General features: G+C 39.7%; 4 protein-coding genes, 1 long non-coding RNA gene and 1 pseudogene across 5 annotated transcripts; all 6 read left to right on the top strand.

Moving 5' to 3' along the window:
- Positions 1 to 462: 462 nt before the first annotated feature.
- Positions 463 to 1,193, top strand: LOC135343740 (sarcoplasmic calcium-binding protein-like). Its single transcript, XM_064540742.1, has one exon. It carries the CDS (start codon positions 584 to 586, stop codon positions 1,115 to 1,117), a length of 534 nt encoding a protein of 177 aa, XP_064396812.1. The 5' UTR covers positions 463 to 583; the 3' UTR covers positions 1,118 to 1,193.
- A 1,792-nt stretch (positions 1,194 to 2,985) lies between these two features.
- LOC135343961 (tyrosine-protein kinase Mer-like) lies at positions 2,986 to 8,677 on the top strand. Its single transcript, XM_064541011.1, has 14 exons — positions 2,986 to 3,204; positions 3,838 to 3,868; positions 4,681 to 5,153; positions 5,222 to 5,246; positions 5,326 to 5,753; positions 5,892 to 6,042; positions 6,130 to 6,170; positions 6,372 to 6,506; positions 7,064 to 7,147; positions 7,192 to 7,406; positions 7,687 to 7,796; positions 7,979 to 8,138; positions 8,188 to 8,327; positions 8,395 to 8,677. Exons 1-14 carry the CDS (start codon positions 3,168 to 3,170, stop codon positions 8,537 to 8,539), a joined length of 2,175 nt encoding a protein of 724 aa, XP_064397081.1. The 5' UTR covers positions 2,986 to 3,167; the 3' UTR covers positions 8,540 to 8,677.
- A 240-nt stretch (positions 8,678 to 8,917) lies between these two features.
- On the top strand, positions 8,918 to 10,961 carry LOC135343984 (insulin-like growth factor 1 receptor). The gene is made up of 4 exons (XM_064541047.1): positions 8,918 to 9,044; positions 10,330 to 10,489; positions 10,547 to 10,686; positions 10,736 to 10,961. Exons 1-4 carry the CDS (start codon positions 8,938 to 8,940, stop codon positions 10,854 to 10,856), a joined length of 528 nt encoding a protein of 175 aa, XP_064397117.1. The 5' UTR covers positions 8,918 to 8,937; the 3' UTR covers positions 10,857 to 10,961.
- A 304-nt stretch (positions 10,962 to 11,265) lies between these two features.
- Positions 11,266 to 16,995, top strand: LOC135343956 (muscle, skeletal receptor tyrosine-protein kinase-like; annotated as a pseudogene).
- A 490-nt stretch (positions 16,996 to 17,485) lies between these two features.
- On the top strand, positions 17,486 to 21,101 carry LOC135343996 (uncharacterized). Its single transcript, XR_010397305.1, has 9 exons — positions 17,486 to 17,623; positions 17,708 to 17,744; positions 19,689 to 20,105; positions 20,158 to 20,211; positions 20,264 to 20,311; positions 20,385 to 20,429; positions 20,480 to 20,521; positions 20,607 to 20,642; positions 20,704 to 21,101. It is a non-coding gene; the product is annotated as an uncharacterized LOC135343996 (long non-coding RNA).
- Positions 21,102 to 22,588: 1,487 nt separating this feature from the next.
- Positions 22,589 to 24,301, top strand: LOC135343981 (tyrosine-protein kinase receptor UFO-like). The gene is given in 10 exon segments (XM_064541041.1): positions 22,589 to 22,864; positions 22,917 to 23,076; positions 23,133 to 23,216; positions 23,302 to 23,516; positions 23,572 to 23,651; positions 23,653 to 23,679; positions 23,741 to 23,900; positions 23,960 to 24,047; positions 24,050 to 24,095; positions 24,146 to 24,301. Coding segments are annotated over 9 exon segments (921 nt in total). The 5' UTR covers positions 22,589 to 22,864; positions 22,917 to 22,985; the 3' UTR covers positions 24,276 to 24,301.
- Positions 24,302 to 25,917: the final 1,616 nt, after the last annotated feature.

Raw genomic sequence — 25,917 nt, 5'->3', positions numbered from 1 at the left:
ACGATCGATGCCAAAAGTTGCACATGACATTTTTTTAGGTAAAATTCAGAGTTCTACTACGCATATTCTTAACAATCTACCTTGTTTTAATTGCTCATGAATAGCTGAGTTGGTACGTGCCACAGCAAGTTACAAGTTGCCATAAGACTGTGTACTTTGATAGAGTGGATTTGGTTTGGCGTGTGTCTTTCAAGAAATACACTTGATGTTTCTAAGATCAGGATGGTTGATTGCTGGGCTTATACTGATGTGAAATAGCTTTTCAACCAGTTTCAACCACCACCCAGAAAAATGAGATAATTATTATTGTTTTTAGTGTAATTCGAGTATTTAATAAGTATTCTGTGCCTGCATTCAGGCAGGATAGGATCACTGCCAACATCTGAGCCTTGGTTCTTACAACAAATCTAATCTCTACTTGCCAGTTGAATGTTGTCATTGGAATGCAATTTATCTTGCCCAATCAAGACATACCAGTCACGTGAGCTTAACCGCGTGTCGTACCTCTGGGCTGTGAACCAACCAGGTGTGAAAAACCATTCGTAGCCGGCCGGCCTACTAGTACACCCTAACAATAGCTGAGATGTCTGCGGAAGAGTTCTGGAAGAATGCTCTCTGGAAGAAGAAAATGCAGAGGGAATTGAAAATTCGAGACCTTGATGGAGATGGATTTGTCTCAAAGGCAGATTATGACCTAGTTATTCAGCGCTACAGAGAACTGGGTACTCCCGAGAAACGTCTTGAGAAGATGACCCAACTCCTGGCTAGGGTGATGAAGTCCATGGGGATAGATGGGACTACTAAGCTTACACTCCAAGAATGTAGCAAAAACTTTGAAAAATCCGGTACTAAACCTGAGGATCTCGACGAATGGTTTATGATTCAATTTAAAATCTTGGACACCAATGGCGATGGAGAAATCTCGTTTAAGGAGTGGTCCGACTACTACACTGTAGTAGGAATTGACACGGTGCACGCGAGACCCTCTTTTGACGCCATGGATACCGATGGAGATGGCGTTATTTCGAAAGAAGAATTCCTTGCATTTATTAAAGAATTCTATTTCTCAAAAGAGGATAAGCTCAAGAGTTCCATTATGTATGGACCACTGGACTAACTTTCTAAGAAAACTCAATATATAGCTGGCACGTACTATACTGAGTCGTGTATGCATGCAAAATTTAAATGTATGTTATGAGGTGCCGTTTGTCTCAAAACTGTGTAAAAGTGAGGTATATAATTATGTCCATGGATATTTATATACCATGGGTATATTTATTGTATATGTCTATGTATTTATGTATGTCCATGGGTATTTATGGGTATTTATACTGAAATGCATGTCTATGGGTATTTATATATATATATAATAATTATTATGTCCATGGGACTGGTATTTAGTGGGTATTTATCGAAGTGAGTATATTTATCAGAAAGGGTGATGATATACTTTTCAAGGTGTGCATGGTTTTGTTGTCTGAGTAGAATAATAGAGATCTATAGGTCTAAAATTCCTAGCAAACCTGACTCTCATAAATTCAAGTCTTACAGTATCTTGTGTTGTGTATTGGAGGTGAGTTGAGTTTAACTGTTAATCTAGATCAACATGTATACGATTATAGCCTCGATCCCAGGCCGCACTTCCCACAAAGGCCGGTGAAGGAGGCTAGTATACGATATAAATGTAGATCCATGATGGTCTAACAGCTACCAGGTATATATATATAAAAATATAATTATGACTTTAACTCGGCTAGTGTAGTCAGGAGCAGAAGCAGATTAGGGGATGGAGCGTCTTATATACTATGCATAGTATTGCGGATTCACTATCGTATAGACTATAACATAATACAATAAACGATCTACCCGATAGGTGTGTGCCCACTCCTTCCAGTAGCATATGTGACTCTATAACCATCTCCCAGTACGCACACTACATTCCTCTAAGCAGCCGGAACACGATCACTTACCAATTGCAATTCTAACAGTTGCTATAGGAGAGATGCATGGCAAATTGACCAGAATAACTGTACAGACATTATCTTCTCTCTAATAACGTTTCGGGAATTCCCCCTTGTGACTTGAGAAAGGAGATGTGCCACTCTGCTTTGAGGCCTTTGCATGCCAGCGAATATTTGGGCACTGCATGCATAATGGTAATTTCTGTGTAATCACATAGCAATATGCTTTGACCAGGAAACATTTGAATTAATGCATGGCACCAATATAATTCACGTAGAGTGAGGTGTGTTGGGGGGGGGGGGAGGGGGGCATTTGGACCTGGTAAAGAGTCTTTTTATGGTTGAGTTCAAAACCAAGTTGATCAGTCTTTAGGCGATAAGAAATTCACTAAAACAGTCTTTGGTCACCATCTAGTCAGTCTATAGTAGGCTTTTCGTTACAGAAGCAGATAATGTGTGGGTGATATTGTGCATGATGCTACTATAGCCTAGCTCGTCAATTTTTGGGTGGAGACTTTTGCAGCTGAATTGTGTACTACATGAGTGAGAAGTACTTATCACTTGCCGTTGGGGAAGCAGCATGCATGAACAGGCCTTGGTGACTCTTGCATGGCAGGGAAAGGCAGCAGAAGACGGATGTCCGGGACATAACAGACGGGCAGATGCGTTGTAAAGAGAGACATCTGCATGGAGCAGGCCCATGCTTCGAGAAGTTTCAAGTACTGGTCGTTGGATACTGCCAGGTGATATCAGAGAATGTCCTTTTACCTTTTATTGTGTTTATATCACTAACAATTCACAACCATGCACTCAATGAGAATAAGCCTACACAGGTTGTATTTAACTAATTTTAGGCAGTGAAATGGCTAGTAATTCAATACTCTGTTTACAAATATTATGTGCAATTGATCTATACTGATATAGAATTTAAAGCACTCCCACCACATTTTTTATATTTCCTCATAAACTAACTATACCAACTAATTAATGTCAGCCATGCACCTCAATTAAGGCTCAAATTTCCCCCATTTGATGGATTATCTTGAGCATGCACTCAGACATATGCATGACTGTATATAGAGCCTCTCTTATGTTGCCAATATTGTTGACTGAGTAGAATCAAGTATATATAGGTCTAGATTTAGGTCTAAAATTCCCAGAAAACCTGGAAAATCGAGTCACAGATCAACTCACAGTGGATTAGTAATGCAAGTCTTACAGTATCTTGTGTTTTGTATGGGAGGTGAGTAGATTTCTATAAGTTTAACTGCATGTATATCTAGATTTATACAATAATTATTATTATGTGTATAGATCTATGCACATGCATGCAGTGGTCTCTCATGTGTGTACTTTAAAAGACATTATTAATAAATTAGAGGTCAACTCAGTGTAGTAAATGTTTTGTCCTGTTTTTGTCTGTCCACATGCATGCATAATAGTATAATATACATGGCATTGCATGCATTACTAATACCGTATAGCGGGAAATTTTCGCAGGTGCAAATGTTCGCTATTTGGCTCCAGAGCCACAAAAGAAATGTTCGCGGAATCTAATATTCGCATTTCAATGCCAGGAAACCACACCCACCAATAGCTGCATGTAAAATATTGGTGCGTAGGAGTTTATCCCAGTTTAAATTTTCGCGTTAACTACTCTGCCCTTGAAAACCGCGAAATTTTGCACCCCACGAACATTTCCTGATATAATTATATGGTACATGTAACTATAATTTATATATACACAAGCTATTTTCTGTTTTACCATAATTATAGCCGTAGATATCTACATCTAGCTATTAGTGTAACTTATACTGATAGCTAAATCTCTGGCTGCATGGAGACTTCTGATTTATACAAATATGATGATTCACAGGGTTGTGGATAAATCAAGTATCAACTCAATTGTAAGTTTATATTTAAAATGTGGCTACAAAATTGGCTTCATGTGTGCAAGTGATATCAAGCACAGATGTCATTCATGATCATGTTTGTTTTGTAGAGTAAGTTGTACCAATTACTGAGTGAGTGCAAGTGTGTTAGACTCTGTCCCAAAACTACCTTAATTTTCAAGTGGTATTACTTTGTTCAAAGAGGAGTATCTAACTTCCACCACTCACATTTCACTCTACATCTAGTACTGAATACGTCCTAACACTTGTGTAAACTGTTAGCCATGAATGTGGGCTGGAGGTATACAAATCACACGTGTGTGTGCTGTGGAATGACATACTCGTACCGTAACCTGGTTACACTACAACTGCTACAGTTGGATACTCCTCTTTATGTACTCCTGATTTTGTATATATAGTCAAAGACGGTATTGTAAGACGTATACCAATTATATGAGACAGCGTAGAGGCAGCTCTAATTCAACTATTGCATGGTTTTGGATTTAGACTAGCTATAATAGCACTATACATACCTCTTTATTTGGAGCTGTATATATATATAATACTTGTGCGAGACATCTATATAGTTGATGCATGTATATAACTCTATACAGTGCCACGTACTGAATATTTCACTTATATCACCAATAAAAAGCACCGGTGAGGTGTACTACATGACGTTGTACTTATGTTTTCCTTCCTATACAAAATTAATGTCTATAGATAATTAAGGCTTTTTTAGTGTGACTAATACTTACTTCTATATTCAAAGTTCGACCGTGCATATAATTTAGTGCATGAGATGATCTACTATTCAATCATTGCAGGTGTACTCCACTGCATGAGGATCATGTCTGCTACTCCCTAACAGCCAGAAACACCCTGAACAAATACCCTCAGGTGCTTCCTGGCAATGTTTCTCTATCCTCAATTGCTGTCACCACTGGATTCTCTCTCTTACGAGTGCCCCCACCCGACCCGAACTGGGAAACTGCTTTCCAGCACATAATATGCTTGGCAGCTACACCACCGTGTACCAATGTTACAGATCTTCTACTGCCAGTTTGCAGTGATAGTTGCTTGGCGTTTAATCGGCTAGTTGAAGAAGGGAAGTGCGACTCTATAGTACAGTCTGCAGAACAGTTTCTGGTGTTATCTGGTCTCCCAGTAGCTCAGAGTTTGTTAAAATTGTTAATGGAGCTTAACTGCAATAATGCCAGTACTTATTATTATTTCGACCGATTGGACTCACTTATTGATTCCAAGAGATGTACTGATCTGCTTACACCACAGCAAACAGGTATATATATGTTATAGAATTTATTCATCTTTTCAGAAGCAATCAGCAATCTTCTTATATTCATTCAGATTCAATCCTCTCTAATCCAAATCAGTAAGTGTTTTTAATTAGCAGACTTAACAACATATCCATGCACAGTCATGCATGGTATACATGTAAACATCACCATTAGGTGTGTGCCCACTCCTTCCACGAGCATCTGTGACTCTACAACCATCTCCCAGTACACCTACTCTACAACCATCTCCCAGTACACCCACTACATTCCTCTACAGAGCCGGAACACAATCACTTACCAACGGCTGTTAGGAGAGATGGTTGCTAGTGGCAACTTTGACCAGAACTGTACGGACATTGTCCTCTCTCTCGGCTGTTACATCATGTTCCCTCCTTGTGACCCTGAGACAGGAGATGCACTACCACTCTGCTGGGAGGCCTGTGAAGTTGAATATGCTTCGATTCAATCTTGTCTTTCAATGGTCACGTCAATGAATGAATTAACTATCATGATGTCACTGTTCAATTGTTCTGATGTCAATTCTTATCTGCCAGATTTTGTGCATGTGAACTCTTCTCTGTGTATCAATTCAACTAAATTGCGTGAGTTGGGCTTGAAATTTTCGTTATTTCGTGATGGAAATTTTAGGGATGATTCCTTGTTACTCCTGATAGTATAGTACATACGATTCTATTCATTTAATATTTAGTTTTACATGACATTGTGCTCTCATCCTTCAGCTGAGACTGCCATCTCCGAGAGAGTGGCTGTAAGTGTGATAGCTGGAGCCATTGTGGGGGGTGGTGTATTCCTGATTCTCGTGGTTGGACTGTTTCTCTTTGTTTTGGTTGTTATTTATCGGAGGAGATCACAACATGATGAAGTTCCCAGGTGAAACTATTTCCTTAGTTTCAATACAATTTCTCTTAGATTTTTAACTGAATAATGTATAGCCATGCATGTATATATTTCATTCAGGGAGCATGAAGGTTCCCAGAGGATATACCACAAAGAACATTGTGAGTAACATTCTGTATAACTATTGTCAGGAGCCCATAAATAAAATAAGGAGCGGCTGACTATGGGGATCGCGTTTCATAAGTGGTTAGGACCGCATATCCAAATTTTACGAAACATGATCCCCGAGTATAATAATTATACGTTGAAGTTAACCTGGGCTCCTGCTATTGTCCAAGTGACATTACGTGAATATTGTATAGGTAGCATTGCTGTGTCTTTATCTGGTACTGATGATATTCGACTGAGTGATGCTGACAGATCATCTTATGAGAAGATCTTCTCTTCCATTCTTGTACCATACACTGCGTTAACAGTTGGAGAGGAGATTGGACAAGGTGGGTTACCATGCATTGCATGCATGTGTATATACAATACGGATTATATATAAGGTGCGGGTGTGTGTGTGCATGCGTGTGTGTGTGTGTGTGTGTGTGTGTGTGTGTGTGTGTTTGGAAGGGGGGTAGTAAGCACAAGGCTAACTGGGTTGGATGGAACCGCGCCCGCTGAAGCGTACCATTTTGACTCAAACAGATTATTTTTATGAAGGACATTCAATAGACAATATATTTTTCCAGTCATCAGAGGAGCACCAAACCCGTCATTGCCAGTCCACAAGTTTCGGTCTCTTTAATTTCCTGACTTGTGGATAGCTCAAGGAAAGGCGGGACCACTCCCATACATGCGGAGTCCGCGTGTGACTGTCAAACCATAGACTCTATGGTTAAACACCACAAAACATGCAGTTGAAAAGCAAACTAATTGTATTTTGTTTAGGAAGTAAAACTATTGGGTAATTTAGACAGGCAAAATGTGCAATAAATAATGACAGTGCATGCATGTGTGTGTATGTGTGTGTGTGTGTATGTGTGTGATGAGGGGTTATTTTATACAGGTGCCTTTGGCAAGGTTTTTCGAGGGAAAATGAGGAGGCCAGACTGTTCAAAATTTGAAGACATTGCCATCAAGACAATTAAAAGTGAGTTGTGTCGTTTTTTTCTATAACTTATATTCTCCACACAGATTTGAGTTCGAAAGATCAATTGGAATCATTCTTTGCCGAGACTTTGCTGATGAAAGATTTCAGTCACCCCAACATTATTGGATTAGCTGGAGTGTGTTTTGACACTCTTGATGGAGTACCCTACATCCTCCTCCCATTTATGGCCAATGGAAGCTTGAAGGACTTTCTGAAGAAGAAGAGAACTCATGTTACAAATGTGGAGACTCTACCTGAGGTATCTGAATTTTACGAAATAGACGCTAGCTCTTTCAGTATGTTTTTTTGTTACCTCAGAGGTTCTTTAGGTATATATATATATATATATACGTTTATTTGTCTATTCTAAGAAACTTGCCTGAAATTGTCATTATCATAACATAAATGCTTTTTTAGTTAGTGTGGTATTATACAATTAATGCAGCTATATAATTATACGAATGTTACATTACAAAGCCTATTGATTTTGTCCAATGCATTGTTCGTCTTTTATCAACATTTTTGTATTCCTTTTGTAGGATATGAATGTTTCTACCCTGGTACGTATGTGTATGGATGTAGCCAATGGTATGGAGTATCTTGCTGAGGAGAAGTTTGTGCATAGAGATCTAGCAGCAAGGAACTGCATGTAAGTGATCAGTATAACTACTGAGGTACAAGTTTTTGCTCCAGTGCATCAGATGATAGTACACTTTCCATCAACTATATTTATACATGTGTCTTCTTGTGATAATCTGATACACACAATTACATTTATTTGATTTTATGAACTGACACATATATAGCTGCTTTTGTGCTTACCTCATGCAGAGTGGACATAGAGCTTGTGGTGAAGGTTGGTGACTTTGGCCTAGCCAGGGACATCTACAGTAATGACTACTACAGAGCCAACCAGGGAACCAAGATCCCAGTCAAGTGGATGGCTCCTGAGACACTCCATGATGCCATTAGCAACGAGAAAACTGATGTGGTGAGTTGGTGAACTTGTGCTGTGGGTGCTATTATTTCTAAATTCTTAGTGGTCATTTGGTGTGACTTGTTGGGAGGTGTTCTCTTTGGGACGAGGCCCGTATCCAGGGATACAGAACCAGGACATGCTCAAACACATCTCCACTGACAATAAGAGATTGGAGAAACCCTCATTATGTCCCAAAAAGCTGTAAGTCCATTGACACCATTATAATTATGTATTGAGTATTTATAATAATAATTGCTTTGCTGTTTAGGTACGAACTTCTGATGATCCAGTGTTGGAGTTTGCTGCCTGAGGAGAGACCACCGTTCAGTCAGCTGGTTCAACAGCTGCAAGAGCACTGGGAGGAGAATCACGCTTACATCATTGAAAACACTGAGACACCGAGCAATAACTAACTGGATACAGATGTTGTGAAAATCTCTCTTAATAAATTTAAATAGCTGTACTCTTAGTCTCAACATAATCAAACTACACTTCATGCAGTACAATTAACATGCACATCAGGCATTGAATTATCTTGAGCACTGATACAGCTTCTTATAGGATGCAGCAGAAGCCACCTATATAGATTAAATTGTACATAGATATCAAGTAAAATTGGTTGTTGTCAAAAAATTAGCAGCAGCTGGACTGTGGAGAAATAATGCAAGTCTTACAGTATCGTTCTTTGTATAAGTCTAAAATTTGGTTTATCCCAAGGTGGTATAGTAAAATCATGTAACTGCTCCAAAGCCATTCCATAATTTGTGTTGTCTAAGACGTTTGCACCTGGCCTCCTCCCTCTGTACAGGACATGAATGATTCTACCCTGGTACGCATGTGTATGGACGTAGCCAATGGTATGGAATATCTTGCTGAGGAGAAGTTTGTGCATAGAGATTTAGCAGCAAGGAACTGCATGTAAGATCAATAATTATAACTGTGTTATACTGAGGTACATGCAAGTGTTTGCTCCAGTGCCTCAGATGTTAGCAGGGGCGGATCCAGAGGTAGTTCGTTGGGTTTGTACAAACTACCCTTCCACTAAGTTGATACTTTATATTACACCTGGCTAGCTAGCTTACTGTCATGACAATAGGGTATAAAGTTCTCTCTGCATAATGTGAGGGTGGGGCTGGTACTCTCTGCATAATATGAGGGTGGGGCTGGCTATATTGACTCATCCAGCCATGGTCGCAGTGATAATTGAGCCTGGCCATGAATCCTAACAAAAGGTTTAGATTGCAACCCTCCATTGACTCCTGGTTAAAGTTTCAGGTAAGGGAGAGTTCATGGCACTGCATACCGAATGATAGACACTGTATAGATTAATTATAATTGCTATAATAATTATATTGACTAATATAATAATCTAGATGATCTACAGCCAGTCTCCTCTTCAAGAGAACCACCAGCCACCACCGTCTCTTCTCCAGTCATCAACGTCTCTCCTCCAGCCACCACCGTCTCTCCTCCAGTCACAACCATCTCTCCTCCAGTCACAACTATCTCTCCACTGGAACCACCAGCCACCTCCATCACCCCTCCATGTTCATCGAAGCAAGCAACGAGATCTTCCGCTGAGGATCAGCCAATGGAGCTCTCCTGAAAGAGAAGAAAGTGCAATCACTATCCCAGAGCATGAGAATGGCTTTGCCTTGTGTTCTTTCAGATATTATATAATTTATGTTTTTGTATAATGTTTTTGTTGAAGGGAATGTGGTTAATTAATGGGCGTGGCATGTAAAAGGGGGCGTGGTCAGCCAAAAATTTCGGCGCTACGCGCCGAGTGACACTTCTTCTTGTCTTCCCTAAATCCTGGATCCGCCCCTGGTTAGTATAATATTATAGTTAAGAGTATATATGATATGGCACAAGTTTATAAGCAATGGCAAGGCTTCTAGAATTGCTCAAAGCGATAATTATATACTTACCTTGACATTGCTTGTATGAGTGCTATTAATCCCTTACTGAATGAGTAACCAGATTTGCAGTTTTAATAACCATGGCCGTTATTCGAAGCGTGCATGCAATTTCTGATCCGGATGTGATACACGATATAATCGCACTGCTTCACTGTGCAATTCACTGTGCATCATACGAATAGATTAAATCACACCTTACTTCCTATTATACTGATACTACAGCACTGTTATCACCGATATAGTGACCTTTAAACTGCATGAAGAATTTCCTTAATTCTCAGGGTGGACAAAGAGCTTGTGGTGAAGGTTGGTGACTTTGGCCTAGCCAGGGACATCTACAGTAGTGACTACTACAGAGCCAACCAGAGAGCCAAGATCCCGGTCAAGTGGATGGCTCCGGAGACACTCCATGATGCCATTAGCAACGAGAAAACTGATGTGGTGAGTTAGTGAACTTGTCAGCTACACTGCATGTGGTTGCTATATTTCTATTGTTAGTGGTCATTTGGTGTGACTTGTTGGGAGGTGTTCTCTTTGGGACGAGGCCCGTATCCAGGGATACAGAACCAGGACATCCTCAAATACATCTCCACTGACAACAAGAGATTGGAGAAATCCTCACTATGTCCCAAAATGCTGTAAGTCAATTGACATCATCATCATCATCATAATAATAATTCTGTTTAGATATGAACTTCTGATGATCCAGTGTTGGAGTTTGCTGCCTGAGGAGAGACTACCGTTCAGTCAGCTGGTTCAACAGCTGCAAGAGTACTGGGAGGAGAATCACGCTTACATTATTGAATAATGTAGCTGATACACCAATAACTGGATACATTCATACAATTCGTCGTGTTAATTATAGCTTTTGTATTCCCTGCAAATGCATTTCAATGCTTTTATGAGAAAGTTGCTTTCAATTGATGCTTAAATTTTCCAGCCTCCTTAGCTCACCAAGCAGACAAACTAAGCAATAATCTTCGCAAACACTTCTTTTTCCATGTTTCTATATAATTATACAAAAGAAGCAGGCATGAGTTAATTGTATATTCTTCACACCAACCATCGTAAATATATCTATCTGCTGTATAATTATATATTCTAGTTGTGTTTTGTATATACAGTGAGTATAGTCTATAGATCTATACCCGTACTGTACAAACATCAAACCATAGATCAAACCACTCTTGACACCTTCCAAAAAAGAGGGGCAGGGCTCTAGATATATCTATAGATCTGCTCATTCTACATTTTCAGAGCAAGTTGTGATGGGGGCTACAAGACTACTTTCATTTCTCCTATTCTTAAGCAGCTTACACAAAGGTAAGGTTCATAGACCTATATAGATACGTTGAGAGCCTTATCTAGTTGGCAGTTAAGACATGTAGATCTATAGCTATACAGACAGCAGCAGAGCTCCAATTCATGATCTAATTTTTATTGCAGGATGGGGACAGAACTTGTCAGTACCACTGTAAGTCAGTACCTTTGTATATAGCATGCATGAGATCTTTCCCATGTATTATAGCTAGTAAGGGCTGCCGTTAAATGACCTTTATGATATTCACGACTTCATAAAGCACATGCCCATAATACAACAATACATGACATTGTTACAATATTCATGAGGTCTGTATTTAGTAGATCTACCATTCAAGTTCTTATACATTTGAGATTTTCCACTCATTTGCAGGTGTAATCCACTACCAACAGCACATGTCTGCTATCCCCTACCTGACAGAAACAGTTTGTTCTCTTTCTCTCAACCAATACTTGCCGGTGCAACCGTTTCTTCTGATTCTTTACAGTTTGCATTCCTATTTCTGGCCCAGCTTCGTCCTGCCCCGGATCCTGACTGTGTCATGGCTTTGAGGCACATAATGTGTGTAGCAGCAAGACCACCTTGTAATGAAACTGTACAAAATCTCTTACCAATTTGTTCTGATAGCTGCTTGGCATACACTCGAATTTTTGAAGAAGACACTTGCACTCCAATAATTGAATATGCACGGACGTTGCAGGAATCTCGAATTGAATTACTAGAATTGTTCGTGGAATTATTCATACAAGTTGATTGTACTAACTCAAGCACTTACTATTTCTATGAAGATGTTGAGCAACGGCTTGGTTCAGGTAGTGATGGATGTACCGATCTGTTTCCGTCTGAGGACAAGGGTAAGTGGAAACCTATTATATTATGGTGAGCCTTTTGTTTCAAAATGGCGATACAAAATACCATGTGTTGGTGTCCCAAAAATCAACTCGATTTTATCGACTTTCTCTGGTAGGGATCGACTTGATGTGTTATATTAACTCAATTTTATCCATTTCATCTGGTAAGGATCGATTCGATGTGTTTTATCAACTTGATTTCTTCTGGTGAGAGGATCGACTCGATTCCAGGCCGCTGGGGGAAAGGCGAGTTTTGAGGGCGGCTTGATATCGAGGCTAGTTATGGCTGTACTCTTGCAACAAAGGCGCTAGGCTCAGACAAGGCACTGAGACTCTTGAGGCCACAGGCAGGCCTATATACAGCAGGTCAGAGTAGCTGACCTTCCAGGCACGCCTGCAGAAGGTCACAGCAGCTTACTTGTGCTGGATCACAGTAAATTAAATCACTAAATGCTTGTCTACTTGACTCTTAATTGAGTTCATGAAACATAGCAAGTAGCTGCTGTGTGATCTCAGGCTCAGAAGGTCCCCATCTGAGCTACTCTGAGCTGCTGTAGGCGTGCCTGTGGCCTCAAAAGTCTCAGTGTCTTGTCTGAGCCTAGCGCCTTCGTTGCACGCTAGAGTACAGCGACTACAGCCATATCAGGCCGCCCTCGAAACTCGCCTTTTCCCCCAGCGACCTGGAATCGAGTCGATCCTTACCAGAAGCAGTCGATAAATCGAGTTGATAAAACACATCGAGTCGATCCTTACCAGATGATGTCGATAAAATCGAGTTGATAAAACACATCGAGTCGATCCTTACCAGATGATGTCGATAAAATCGAGTTGATAAAACACATCGAGTCGATTTATCCTTTCAGTTTGGGACACCAACACATGGTATTTTGTATCGCCATTTTGAAACAAAAGGCTCACCATATTATATATATTGATTTACAACAATCATGTTTTGGTTTCTATACACAGAACGAATTCTGTCTCGTCCAAATCAGTGAGTGTTTGTGTTTCTATTAAAACCATCGATAGTATATAGTAACATTTGCCTCTTGAAGTCCGTAGCATTATGCCAAATTTCAGGCCAAAAAGGACAATAACTGAATAAGTAACATAATATTCTCAACCTGATAGAACTATATATATACACTACGGAGAAGACTATCCAAAACCCACACTGTTTGTTATACAGGAGCCCATACGTACATGTTCAGTAGTACACTAATTATGCATTGTCATAAATATATTCCTTGTCAGGTGTGTGCCCACTCCTTCCAGTAGCATCTGTCACTCCTCCCAGCACGCCCACTATATTCCTCTACGCAGCCGAAATATAACCACCTATCAACAGTTGTTAGAAGAGACAATTGCTAGTGGCAACTTTGACCAGAACTGTACGGACATTGTCCTCTCTCTCGGCTGTTATATCACATTTTCTCCTTGTGACCCTGGGACAGGAGATGCACTGCCACTCTGCTTGGAAACTTGTGATGTTGTCAATGATCTCATTCAATCTTGTGTCACCATGATAACATCGGAAAGCGTGTTAGCCATCATGATATCATTATTTAACTGTTCTGATGTCAATTCATACCTCCCTGACTTTGTACATGGAAACTACGACCTATGTATCAATGTAACTGATTTGGGTGAGTGTGCATAAAATTAATGCCTATATATTTCGCTACAAAGTAACAAGTCATGATGAAATATTTCTTCCTCTTGCAGAAGTTCCACTAACTTCAGGTATGTCTGTAATTATAGCTAGCATATGGAATGCTACTGCCGTATAGCCCATAAATATAGGCCTGTATGTATACAAGAGTTCATTAGGAAGAGTACGCAACTCCAATATACTGTACACATGCAGGACTGGCGGTATTCTGCCATGGCAGACCTATATACGTCACAAATACTCCCTATACTGTAACCACAACCATGCAATGTATACAAGGTGTTAGCAAAGGCGTATAAAAGAAGAGAGGGCATGCAACTCACTATCAGTACACGTAGCGAGCAGAATTCATCACGTGGGCAAAAATGAAGGTGAAGTGCTAAAAATAAAATGTTATATTTTAGCACTTCATGCACATTCATGCACATTCATCTGCCCATGCCACCTGGTGGATTCTGCTGATTTGCTGTTGCATGCCCTCTCTTCTTTTATACACCCTTGGTGTCAGCAAGGCAATTAATGATAATTGATAATCATCACTATTTGCAATTGCAAAAACATGTATAGTTGTGACGTAAGGCTGGACTACTACGGTTTTTAGTGGAGTTGCGTACTCTTCCTAATGAACTCTTGATGGTATCTATAATAGTTATGATAATCCCCAGAAACAGTGGCTGTGAGTGTGCTAGCTGGAGCTACTGTGGGAGCTGCTGTGTTTCTAGCTCTCATAGTTGGACTATTTCTCTTTGTTCTGGTCTTCATTTATCGGAAAAAATCATCTGAATCAGGCGACATGAACCTACATGGCTACAGGCTCACAGTTTCCCCAAGGTGATTGCTTATAACATGCACACACACAATTACATGTAGTACGTATCCTATACTAATCGCCCTCCTGTATAAACATGGAGGGTGGAAATTTGAAGGCCCTTTAGGCTTTACTAAACCCATTAAGTTTGTTGCTTGTTGTTGAGAAAAGTATGATCCAAATGTTGAAGTAACTTAAAGACAGCCGACTATTAGGATTTTTACCACGGGAAAGATATGGAAAATCCTGGGCAAGGAAGTACGACATGTGCACCGCAATTAGGCTTGGTCATGTGCAACATTTCAGCAATAAAGTCATTGGTGCACGTGACCAAATACCTCATCTTAACCTAATCGAGGTATACACGTGTCGTATCTCCTCTGGGTATAGTGGGGACAATGATAGGTATAATGAACCCAACAGGAACAAACTAACAAACTATATAGTATCAAATCTACAGTAAAGATGGTAGCAGAAACCACAGGCTATATAGCACAGAACCTAGTAAGTTGAAGATCTCCATAGAACTGATTTAATAAACTCCGACTATATAGAAGGATCTGCTGATGCACACTTAAAAGAAATTTCTACGGGATCTGATAGTATCCGACTGAGTGATGCTGACAGAAGATCGTATGAGAAGATCTTCTCTTCCATTATTGTGCCGTATGCTGCCCTAACAGTCGTAGAGGAGATCAGACAAGGTGAGTAAACGTATATGAGTTATGTTACAATAATATTACATACACAACTTTTCAGGTGCTTTTGGCAAGGTATTCAAGGGAGAAGTAAGGAGACCAAGTTCACAAGATATTGCCATCAAAACAATCAAAAGTAACTTGCAGTTGTCTCTCTAAGTAAATTTATTTTTCTCACAGACTTGAGTTCGAAAGATAAATTGGAATCATTTTTTGCCGAGAGTTTGCTAATGAAAGACTTCAGCCACCCCAACGTTCTTGAACTAGCTGGAGTGTGTTTTGACACTCTTGATGGAGTACCCTACATCCTCCTCCCATTTATGGCCAACGGAAGTTTGAAGGACTTTCTAAAGAAAAAACGAACCCATCTTACAAACGTGGATACTCTAACCGAGGTTGCCAGCTAAAATAAACTGATTACATTTAATTTATATTAATTTTTCAGGATCTGAGTTGGTCAATCTTAGTTCACATGTGCTTGGACATTACGAAAGGAATGGAATATCTTGCTGAGAAGAAATTATTTTGTGCATAGAGATCTGGCAGCAAGAAACTGCATGTGAGCCATCAATTGTCAGTCCTCATAAAATTAATTGTCTTACAATGCATCATTGCGTGTATGATGCTTTAACTATTATGCATTTTAATTTTTTAGGGTGGACACAGAGCTTGTGGTGAAAGTTGGTGACTTTGGCCTAGCCAGGGACATCTACAGTAGTGACTACTACAGAGCCAATGAAGGAGCCAAGATCCCAGTCAAGTGGATGGCTCCAGAGACACTGCATGATGCCATTAGCAATGAGAAAACTGATGTGGTGAGTTAGTGAACTTGTCAGCTACACTGTGGTTGCTATCTATTCTTAGTGGTAATTTGGTGTGACTTGTTGGGAGGTGTTTTCATTGGGACGAGGCCCGTATCCAGGGATACAGAACCAGGATATTCTTAAACACATCTCCACTGACAACAAGAGATTGGAGAGACCATCACTATGTCCCAAAATGCTGTAAGTACATTTGTAATGATTCTCATAGTCCAGAATAGTTGCTAGTCAGAATCGAGTAGATTTAATACTTGTTCTTATGGGCATAATTATTCCTCGTCTTTACATTAGCTGTAATTTTGTTCCAACCGTATGCAGGTTTGACCTTTTAATGACTCGGCGTTGGAGGTTGCTGCCCGAGGAGAGACTACCGTTCAGTCAGCTGGTTCAACAGCTGCAAGAGTACTGGGAGGATGAACACACCTATGTTGTTGAGAACATAGACAATAAAAATTTCTATAGCCCATAAATGAGGTTTCTCTGTTGCGTCATTTTAATATAAGGTCAAGCAAGAAACGAGTAATGTGTTAGTTCTACCTAGATTCTACCCCGAATTTTAACACTTGATTTAACTTTAATTTTGTGGTAAAGATCATTAACTAAACAACTTACAATGATGATCTGTGTCTTAAGGTTAGAGTGTTGTGATCACTCATGAATATTCATGAGTTTAATTCTGTCAGCTTTTTCTCTTTTGCAGGTTCAAAGAAGTCTGCTGTACTTATATTGTATGATTATTGCCTTGTGTAAGAATGCCATGATTATAAAGATGCATGAATGAGAAAAGTGGGCATCAAAACCGCAAGTATATAGACTATTTTTTGTGTCAATTTATAAGAGCAGTAAGTACTTTCAGCAAGCTTTATTGGTATCTATATGTAGCTAAGTACCTTCCAGAGGGCCAGACGAAGAGATATTCGTTGTAAAACTTCATACGGGCGAGTAAAAGCTAAGAGTAGACCGTAAGTATCTAAAAATACGCTGGATATTTTGATAAACAGTAGCTCCAACCAGATTGACTTTTTTCAAAATTTCTCTTCGTCTGGCCCTGCCCCTACCTTTCTTTAATTGGATAGAGCCTCAGTTGAAGATTCCCGGGTTTATCCACATGCTAAAAATTGACACAAGAAAACTCCCGGTACTTGTCTGATGCTACACTAGCCTCGAATCCATGCCGATTAAAAATACTCGGCGTGGATTCGAGGCTAATGCTACACTAAAAACATAGCGATAATGATATTCATACTCCAATAAATATCGCGGTGGCGAAACACCTTAATTGGATTGTAGAATAGAACTGCTTTGCTCACACTGGCCGGGTGTTACAGTGCATGAGAATGGCTAATCATGAGTTTCCAACTGGTACCTTTCTGCTTCTCTTTCTTCTAACCTGCTTCCATGATGGTGAGACTAATTACTGCCACCTGCATTAGTGTATGTTGCCAGACAGGGTGCTTGTTGAGAGTAAGATTCTAATTCTATCTTTAGGAAATGGACAAGAAGACACCAACCAGACAATTACTGAGTGAGTCCAAGTGTGTGTGCTATATCAGTATTTAGAGTATGTCCCAAAATGATATTCAGGTGTTATTATAGTGTATTTGTATGTATGCAGTAGAGCAGGGTATTGTGAGACGATTAAATACGAGTCGTTCCAGTTAATTCAGCTATTTGTGGATTTTTAATCGTATAGTAATAGTTAGTACTTTTCCAAAAGAAATTTGGAGCTGTACGTTTGTGTTGACAGAGTGTTACCGTAATTACATTAACGACGATATTATCGTTAACTACGGCACCACTAACTATTTCACTCATATCACCCATAATAAGAATGTTATACATTAATTTACATTGTTTGTCTTGCAAAAACATTATTGCTGTATGTAATTACATCAGCTTCTGTAGCTAGTTTGTTTAAGTACGTCAGAAAATGTATGTCACAGTGGGTGTGACATGGTACCGTATAATCTAGTTAATAAGCACACTTGGTTATAAGCGCACATCAATTAATAGGTGCATACTGGTTAGCAGACCAAGAGCCTGGATAGAAGGCGCATGGTTTTCTGCACAGTTCTCTGCCCAACAACTGGTCTCCACACTTCTTTATAGATGTTAAATCTCTTTAACTGCAGGTAGTTGTGTTACTGCTGTCAGATAATGACTATAGACTTCTTGCAGAATGATCGAGCTAGCTAATGGAGAATTGCTTCATTGGAACGTCATGGGCGTGGTTAATGCTATGGGCTGGATAATAGGCGCATAAAGGCCTGCTCTTTTCCCTATAAGCGCATGCAGTATTTTGTTCAAATTTTAAGTGGCCATGCATGGTTCGCTAATTCACTTTCTGTGATTGATTCACTGGTAGGGGTTGGTAGATTATGCTCAAGATATTACCTATTATGCTATTCTTTTATGCTCAAGTAAACAGCCTATTATTCTTTTCGAATTGCCTATCAAATAGCCTATTATTCCCACATTATTCCTCCAAAAATTATTCTTCCAAAACACAACATAGGCCCCATGTCGTCACACAAGTAACATCAAACTATAAATAATTGCCGTGTGACTCTATCTGCTATAATAGAATTTCAAGGAGAAAATTAAACCAGTACTTTCAAATGTTTATACTATGACTCGTACAACCTGTATTTCTGTGAAACCTGCCTATTAATGTGCCTATTATGCCAGCATAATTCTCATCAAAAAAATGTACCTATTATGCTCAAAATTATGCTAGCATAATCTACCAACCCCTATTCACTGGCATCTGAACTTTATGTGGACATGGTTTGAACACATTTTGAGGTCCGTTTATAATTGCAATAGCAAAAGGCAGAGTAGATTTAGCATATACCTCCAGCCTCTAATTTACACAAATGTAGAATTGTGTCTAATTATGCCCTTGAGGCATAGCTGCACAAGGAATACGGTAAAGTTGATGGAGGTTTATTTTCTGAAATTATGGTTACAGTATGTGAAAGACAGGGGCATTAAATCACTGGGTTGCTTTAATGTGATGGCTTAATTGTTGATTCACATGCACATGGTATATATAATTTATACCTGTTAAAAAGGTGACCAACTTTATGTGGGAGTGGCTCGTGTATCTGTTAAATGAGTGACTGTCAGAGGAATGATTGTATTTCATTAAGACATGCCATGGATATCCATCTCCCCTTCTCATAAAATCACTTAACCAAAAACTAAAAGCTATAGCACTACAAACCATGCACTGTAACTATTTGTACACTGCATGTGATAGTGATTATAGACATAGTTTGCTCCCTCAAGAATACTGCGAGACAGAGACATAAACTCCCCTGCATGCCTGCATGTACTCTACAAGTTCAACCAAACCCCCCCACCCACACATTGCTCTTCAAACAATCGCAAATAACATGCAATAATTATAGCTGTAAATTATTATGATGATACATGCATAGATAAATGTAATATAAAATTTTCGTAGATGTTTGCCGATTCCTCCTGGACCAAACAATTGCAGTGATAGAACAGTTTCTCCACACAATTACTACATCCCTTCATCCAGTACCAACACGACCTTATCAACTTCATTGCAACAAATTAGTGTAATTTATTCAAATATAGCCAAAAACACAAGGTTGTGTCGAAGTTTTGGTTTTTCTTGGATGCTATCTGACATTTCTTCCATGCGACCCACGGACAGGAGATGCATTGCCAATTTGCTCAGAGAGTTGTGAGGAACTTGATCCTGTTATTGAGAACTGTTTGTCAAGAGTACCAGTTGCCAATGATGTAGTGACTCAAATCAAAGAACTCAATTGCTCAAGTCCTTCCAGCTACACTAGAGTACACACGTACACGCGCCTGGACCAATCACAGTGTCTGGATGGGATTGATTTAGGTGAACTCTATATAGCTTATCAAATTTTATAATACCCTTTCCCCATGCACAGTAATAGGAGAAATCCAAAGTGTGACTGTAGCACCTACTGTAGCACCTACTTCAGGTATCTTTATAGATAAGAAAATACATAATTATTGCAGCTGCTTCTTTTACAGCAGCGACGACTCAAAATCAAGACGATGTAACCCAGCAAACAATTCCAGGTGTTTGTACTTAGGATATTATTTCTGCTTACAAGATGATAATTATTATTATGCAGTTGCTTTCCACACACAGACTCTGTAACAGGAATAGTCCAACCTGTGACCGTAATACCTTCAGGTATCGTAGTAGTTGGATTCAGGAAATATTTTTAGTGCTTCTTTTTACAGTATCAACAACTACTATTGTTGTAGCCCAACCAATAATTCCAGGTTTGTGCGTGATCGATGCTCTGTTCTCTCCCTATTATTACAAGAAGAGGTTATCCATGCAATCATGCCTTTTTTTCACTAACAGCAACGGCTCAAACCGTGACAGAAACAACTATTTCAGGTATCGTAATAATTATTAAAACCAATTGTAATCCTAACCCTTGCTTTCTTTTCTTATACAGTAATGACTCTAATTCAATCTACTGATGTAGCCCAGCCAACAGTTTCAGGTTTGCGTATAACATTAACTCAGGATCTTAGGGGGAGAAAGCAACTGCTATGATATATACACTATATGTACGGGCATTGTAATCTGAGTACATAAAACAAACCTGCAGTAATGTAACATTTTAGTCACAGTTAATTGTGGTTGATAACTGCACATACCTACAAAACGTAGGCCGGCTATAATAAGTATTTCCCACGGCCATAATCAGATTGATTTCCCACATCGATTTATGCGTTGTGTAGAGCCACTTGATATAATTATGGTGAGTGTTAAAGTTGTTTCTAACGTATGATGATTAGTTGCTTATACTCCCCTTCATGTATTCTTGATTCCAATCATGTGTCTCTTTCTACACACAGTAACTGTGACAGAAACACCTCTTTCAGGTACATCTCAAGCTTAATTATATGATCCTGAGTCCATACTCTAACTCTTGTTTTCTTTAGTAACGACTCAAAATCAGACTTCTAATGAGGACCAGCCAACAGTTTCAGGTTTGTATTATATAGGAGCGGTATTCGATATTGCAATAAACCTCTAATTTTTAGGGGCTGTTGGTTCCATAGTTGGAGGGTCACTGGCAGCTGCTATGTTGTTGCCAAGTGCAATATGAAGCATATTGCACTGCTGAAAAGTCATATTGCACTGACCACAAAACGCCCCTCTGGCATAATTAAATTAAATATTATTTTATCATGAGAAATAACAAGTATCAAAGTAAGTCCAGCCATGCAGGAATGTTCAGCACTGCTGGAGTTTCTTCTTTACAACCATGCAGGTTTTTAAATCGTCCCAGGCTCATTTTGTGAAGATTCTGTGTTCCTAGACCTAGTCCTCCACTTTGATGCACGGTCAATTCTGGCTTCACCATATAGCACTAGAAGCGGCTCTTTTTGCAGGGGGCTTGAGCTGTTTTGCAGCAGTGTAGAGGCGAACTTCTTTGGCTTGGTTGTGATGCCGAGGATAGTGGAGGGGGCTGTTCGAGCAGCAGTTACACTGAGTAGTATAGTGGGGTGGGGCTGTTTCTTCGCAGCAGTAAATGGGGTGGGGCTGTTTCTTTCCAGCAGTAGCGGGGTGGGGCTGTTTTGCAGCACCAGAAGTGGGGTGGGGCTGTTTTGCAGTGGTTTCAGCGTTGGAACTCCAACAATTTTGTGTCAAGCCATTCGTCGGTCATGCCAATCTTATACGCTGCATATACTGGCGTCTAGGAGGAGAGAGAAGAGATGGAGCTGTGTCTAGAGTTGTCTTTGTCATCTTTTTGTGCAGTTTATATTGTGTTACTAAGACAGTGTTATGTTGCTATGCCCTCGGGATATAAACTAGTTATTACACGTGCACTCGGGATGCATGGAATATATTGCACTCAGCCCTCGGGGCTGGCGCCCTCGTGCTTCAGTGCAATATATTCCATACATCCCTTGTGCCCGTGTTATAACTATAACATAATTATTATAACAGATAGCTAATTAACATTTATGGTTTAAACGAGTGACTACTTTTGTTGTGATGGCTTATACTTTTTCTCTTGCTCACGCTTTCTCCAGTGTTGAAAAGTCAGGGTTTTGTCTTCTTTTTTACTGTGGTAGTGTGGTAGGCGTTTTTCTGTCGGTACCGACCGGCTCTGGCAAGTCTACTTGCTTCCAGATGCTGCCTTTCTTGTTTGATGCCATCTCAGTAGGATCAGTGCTCCTCGTCTAGAGTTTGTGATAGCGATTTTCTCTCTCTTGACCATTAAATAATTTAATCAACCACGCAAAGTAGTTTTTCACTAACAAATGTTAAAACAGTGGATACCAGGCCCTCTTTTCACTAAAGGGCCTGGTATCGAGGTTAAGGTCAGTGCTACAAACCACAGACCTCACAGTTTACTCAACAACACTCATTAATTGAATTGTGGCATGCCTGGGGCTGTACGATATTATATCCTATAGCCCCAGGCATGCCTGTGATGACATTGATGATGCAAATTTAGGCAAATTCGGTTCCACGCTTACTACAGTAACGTTACAGCAGTTCAACACTCTACTCTTATCTACTCTTGCTATACTGTAATTACATGCACTGGCAACACAATCACAGGAAAAGTGCAAGAAGAAGTGAAAAGATGCCACCAGGTATAATGTATGATGGATAGCTTATTATTTGTCGGTACTTAAACGTGTGTAGGAGCAACAAATTCGATTGGTAAAGTATCAAGTGCAATGTCCATTGAAACTGACGATATCCGGCTGAGTGATGCTGACAGATCACTGTATGAGAAGGTCTTCTCTTCCATTCTTGTACCATACGCTGCAATTAATAACAGTCGGAGAAGAGATCGGAAAAGGTGAGTGACTGTGTGTAAGGTGCAGGGTGTGTGTATATTCTGTTTTTTCGCTACAGGTGCATTTGGAAAAGTGTTTCATGGTGAACTGAAGCGATCTGCTGATAAGCAGATTGAACATATAGCTATCAAAACGATAAAGAGTGAGTACTCGATTTATTATGGTCTTTCGAGCTATACCACATGTACCACTTATCCATTCTCATTCTTCACTAAATATTAATCTAGACCTACACTCAATTAATGAAGTGGAAGAATTTTTAGATGAGAGCTTGCTAATGATGGAATTCAGTCATTCCAACATTCTTGGACTAACTGGAGTGTGCTTTGACACTCCTGATGGAGTACCCTACATTATCCTTCCATTTATGGACAATGGAAGTTTGAAGGACTTTCTGAAAAAGAAAAGAACACACGTCACCAATGTAGACATTCTACCTGAGGTAATTATATAGGATCACTGAAAGTGTTTTCGTCAAGCACATGCAAAAATAATAGGATCTAGATTTTTCCAACTTGGTGAGCATGTGTATGAACGTAGCCAATGGAATGGAGTACCTAGCGGAAGAAAAATTTGTCCAGAGATTTGGCAGCAAGGAACTGCATGTGAGCCCCTGCATGTACACATAAGCATAAGTATGTTTTTACTGTTACTTATACTGTGCAGGGTTGACTATAATCTTGTGGTGAAGGTTGGTGATTTTGGCTTGGCTAGAAACATCTACAGTAGTGACTACTACAGAGCCAATGAGGGAGCCAAGATCCCAGTCAAGTGGATGGCTCCAGAGACACTCCATGATGCCATTAGCAATGAGAAAACGGATGTGGTGAGTTAGTGAACTTGTCAGCTACACTGCATGTGGTTTCTATATATTTCTATTCTTAGTGGTCGTTTGGTGTGACTTGTTGGGAGGTGTTCTCTTTGGGACGAGGCCCGTATCCCGGGATACAGAACCAGGACATGCTCAAACACATACTGACAACAAAAGAATGGACAGACCACCACTATGTCCCAAGATGCTGTGAGTATACAGATGAAATTAAAAGTAGCTAAGTAAATTAAATGTCCTAGATATAATCTCCTGATGACTCGGTGTTGGAGTTTGTTGCCTGAGGAGAGACCATCGTTCAGTCAACTGGTGGAACAGCTGCAAGAATACTGGGAGGAGGAACATGCCTATGTTATTGAGAACAGTTATTAATATATAGAGTGCTAATTTTAAGACACTTTTTTCAGATCGAGTCAGTAAGTTAATTACTGCAAGTATACCATAATACCAAGGGCTTTGGTCATATATCCATAGATATATGCACCTATACCGTACCCTCGCGAAAATACGCCCACCCTTTTCTGCAAGAAGTCTAGGCTTATTAGGGGACTGGGCGTTTAATCGCGAACAGCGAGTTTTCATTCGAATATACGCCCACCCACGGCCTCAAATCGAGGTTTACACTTTGCAATTCTTTATTAATTTATTGTATTTTCATTTTAATATATAGTATGAACATTTTATTGACAACAACAATGTTATAAACTAATGCATGAGTATGATTAAAGCATGACAAGAGAATAAACATGAAGAAGTGGACTCTGGCTCTATTCGTTGCTTGTTGATGTTAGATGTAGCAGAAACTTCTCAAAGGATGGTAGGTCATACTCCTACAGAGCAGCTATCAGGTACTTTGTTTCAGAAAACCAAGGCAAGGTCAAGGTATCCTGCAAAATTAGCCTGTGTGATAACTTTCTTAGACTTTGTGTTTCCTTTCTCAGCATATAGGACTACTTGTTCCCTGCATATACATCTTCAGGGGCAAACAGATCCATACAGAGAAAGTTATAATGTCTGATCTTGGTCCAGCAAGGAGTATAGTCTTACTAGCTACTACCTAAAACTTCCTTTATTCACTAAAATTAATCTCCACAACCAGGTGAGAGAATTGGAAACAAACGATCCATATATATACTAGTGTGATGCTAACAATATATACCCAGTGACACTACAGAAGTGAGTAGCATAAATAATGGTCATATACTCGAAACAATGAGCCAGAAAGTCACGTTGCTGCACTTTCCTTCGTTTCTTTGACTATACGATTCATAAACTAACTGATTTGAGGCAAACACTGCTTGCAAAAAGCATGTTTCACCACAGATTAAACCTCTTTTGCCAGAGTACAATCCAATCAAGAATATACATGAAACAAATAAAGTGTCAGGCTGTTATAATTATTATCTCTATTTAATAATATTATTACCGTACCCTCGCGAAAATAAGCCCATCTTGAATAAACGCCCATCCCCCCTTTGCTTCGAAGTTCTTGCACGAGGGTATTTTCACTCCATTATAAACCCACCCAGAATAAGAAGTTGAGCATGCGCAGTAGTTTACTATTAACCCAACATGGGTGAAATCACTGTATGCGTGTAATCACTGTAAAATCACCGTAGTGGGAGTGATTATAATCCTGAGTGTAATCACCATAAATATAATTATATGATGGAGTGCTGTTTTCGTGTCAAAACACCATGTGTAAAAACAAAATCCGCTTCACTGTATCGGTCTCCCGATTTACTAAATCGACCTCACGTTTCCATTCATTAAGTGTGAGCCCGATACAGTGAAGTGCATGGATTTTCATGTACATGGCAGTTTTTTCAAATTGTGAACGGCACCTCATAGTATAAGAGAGGGTGGTGTGCCAAGCAGTATATACTCCAAGGTAGGGTCTGCCTTTAGTACTTTCAAAGGCAGTTTCTGCTTGGGAAAGGTGGTCATTCTTCGTTATTTTGCTTGCATTGGTGTGGTAGCCGTACTTAGGACCTGGAGTGTTTTTGTGGTCCCA

Source organism: Halichondria panicea, chromosome 11, assembly GCF_963675165.1.
Source record: "Halichondria panicea chromosome 11, odHalPani1.1, whole genome shotgun sequence".
Classification (NCBI taxonomy): Eukaryota; Metazoa; Porifera; class Demospongiae; order Suberitida; family Halichondriidae; genus Halichondria; species Halichondria panicea.
Note: the sequence above shows the minus strand (reverse complement) of the source record. Positions and strands in the feature narration are given on the sequence as shown.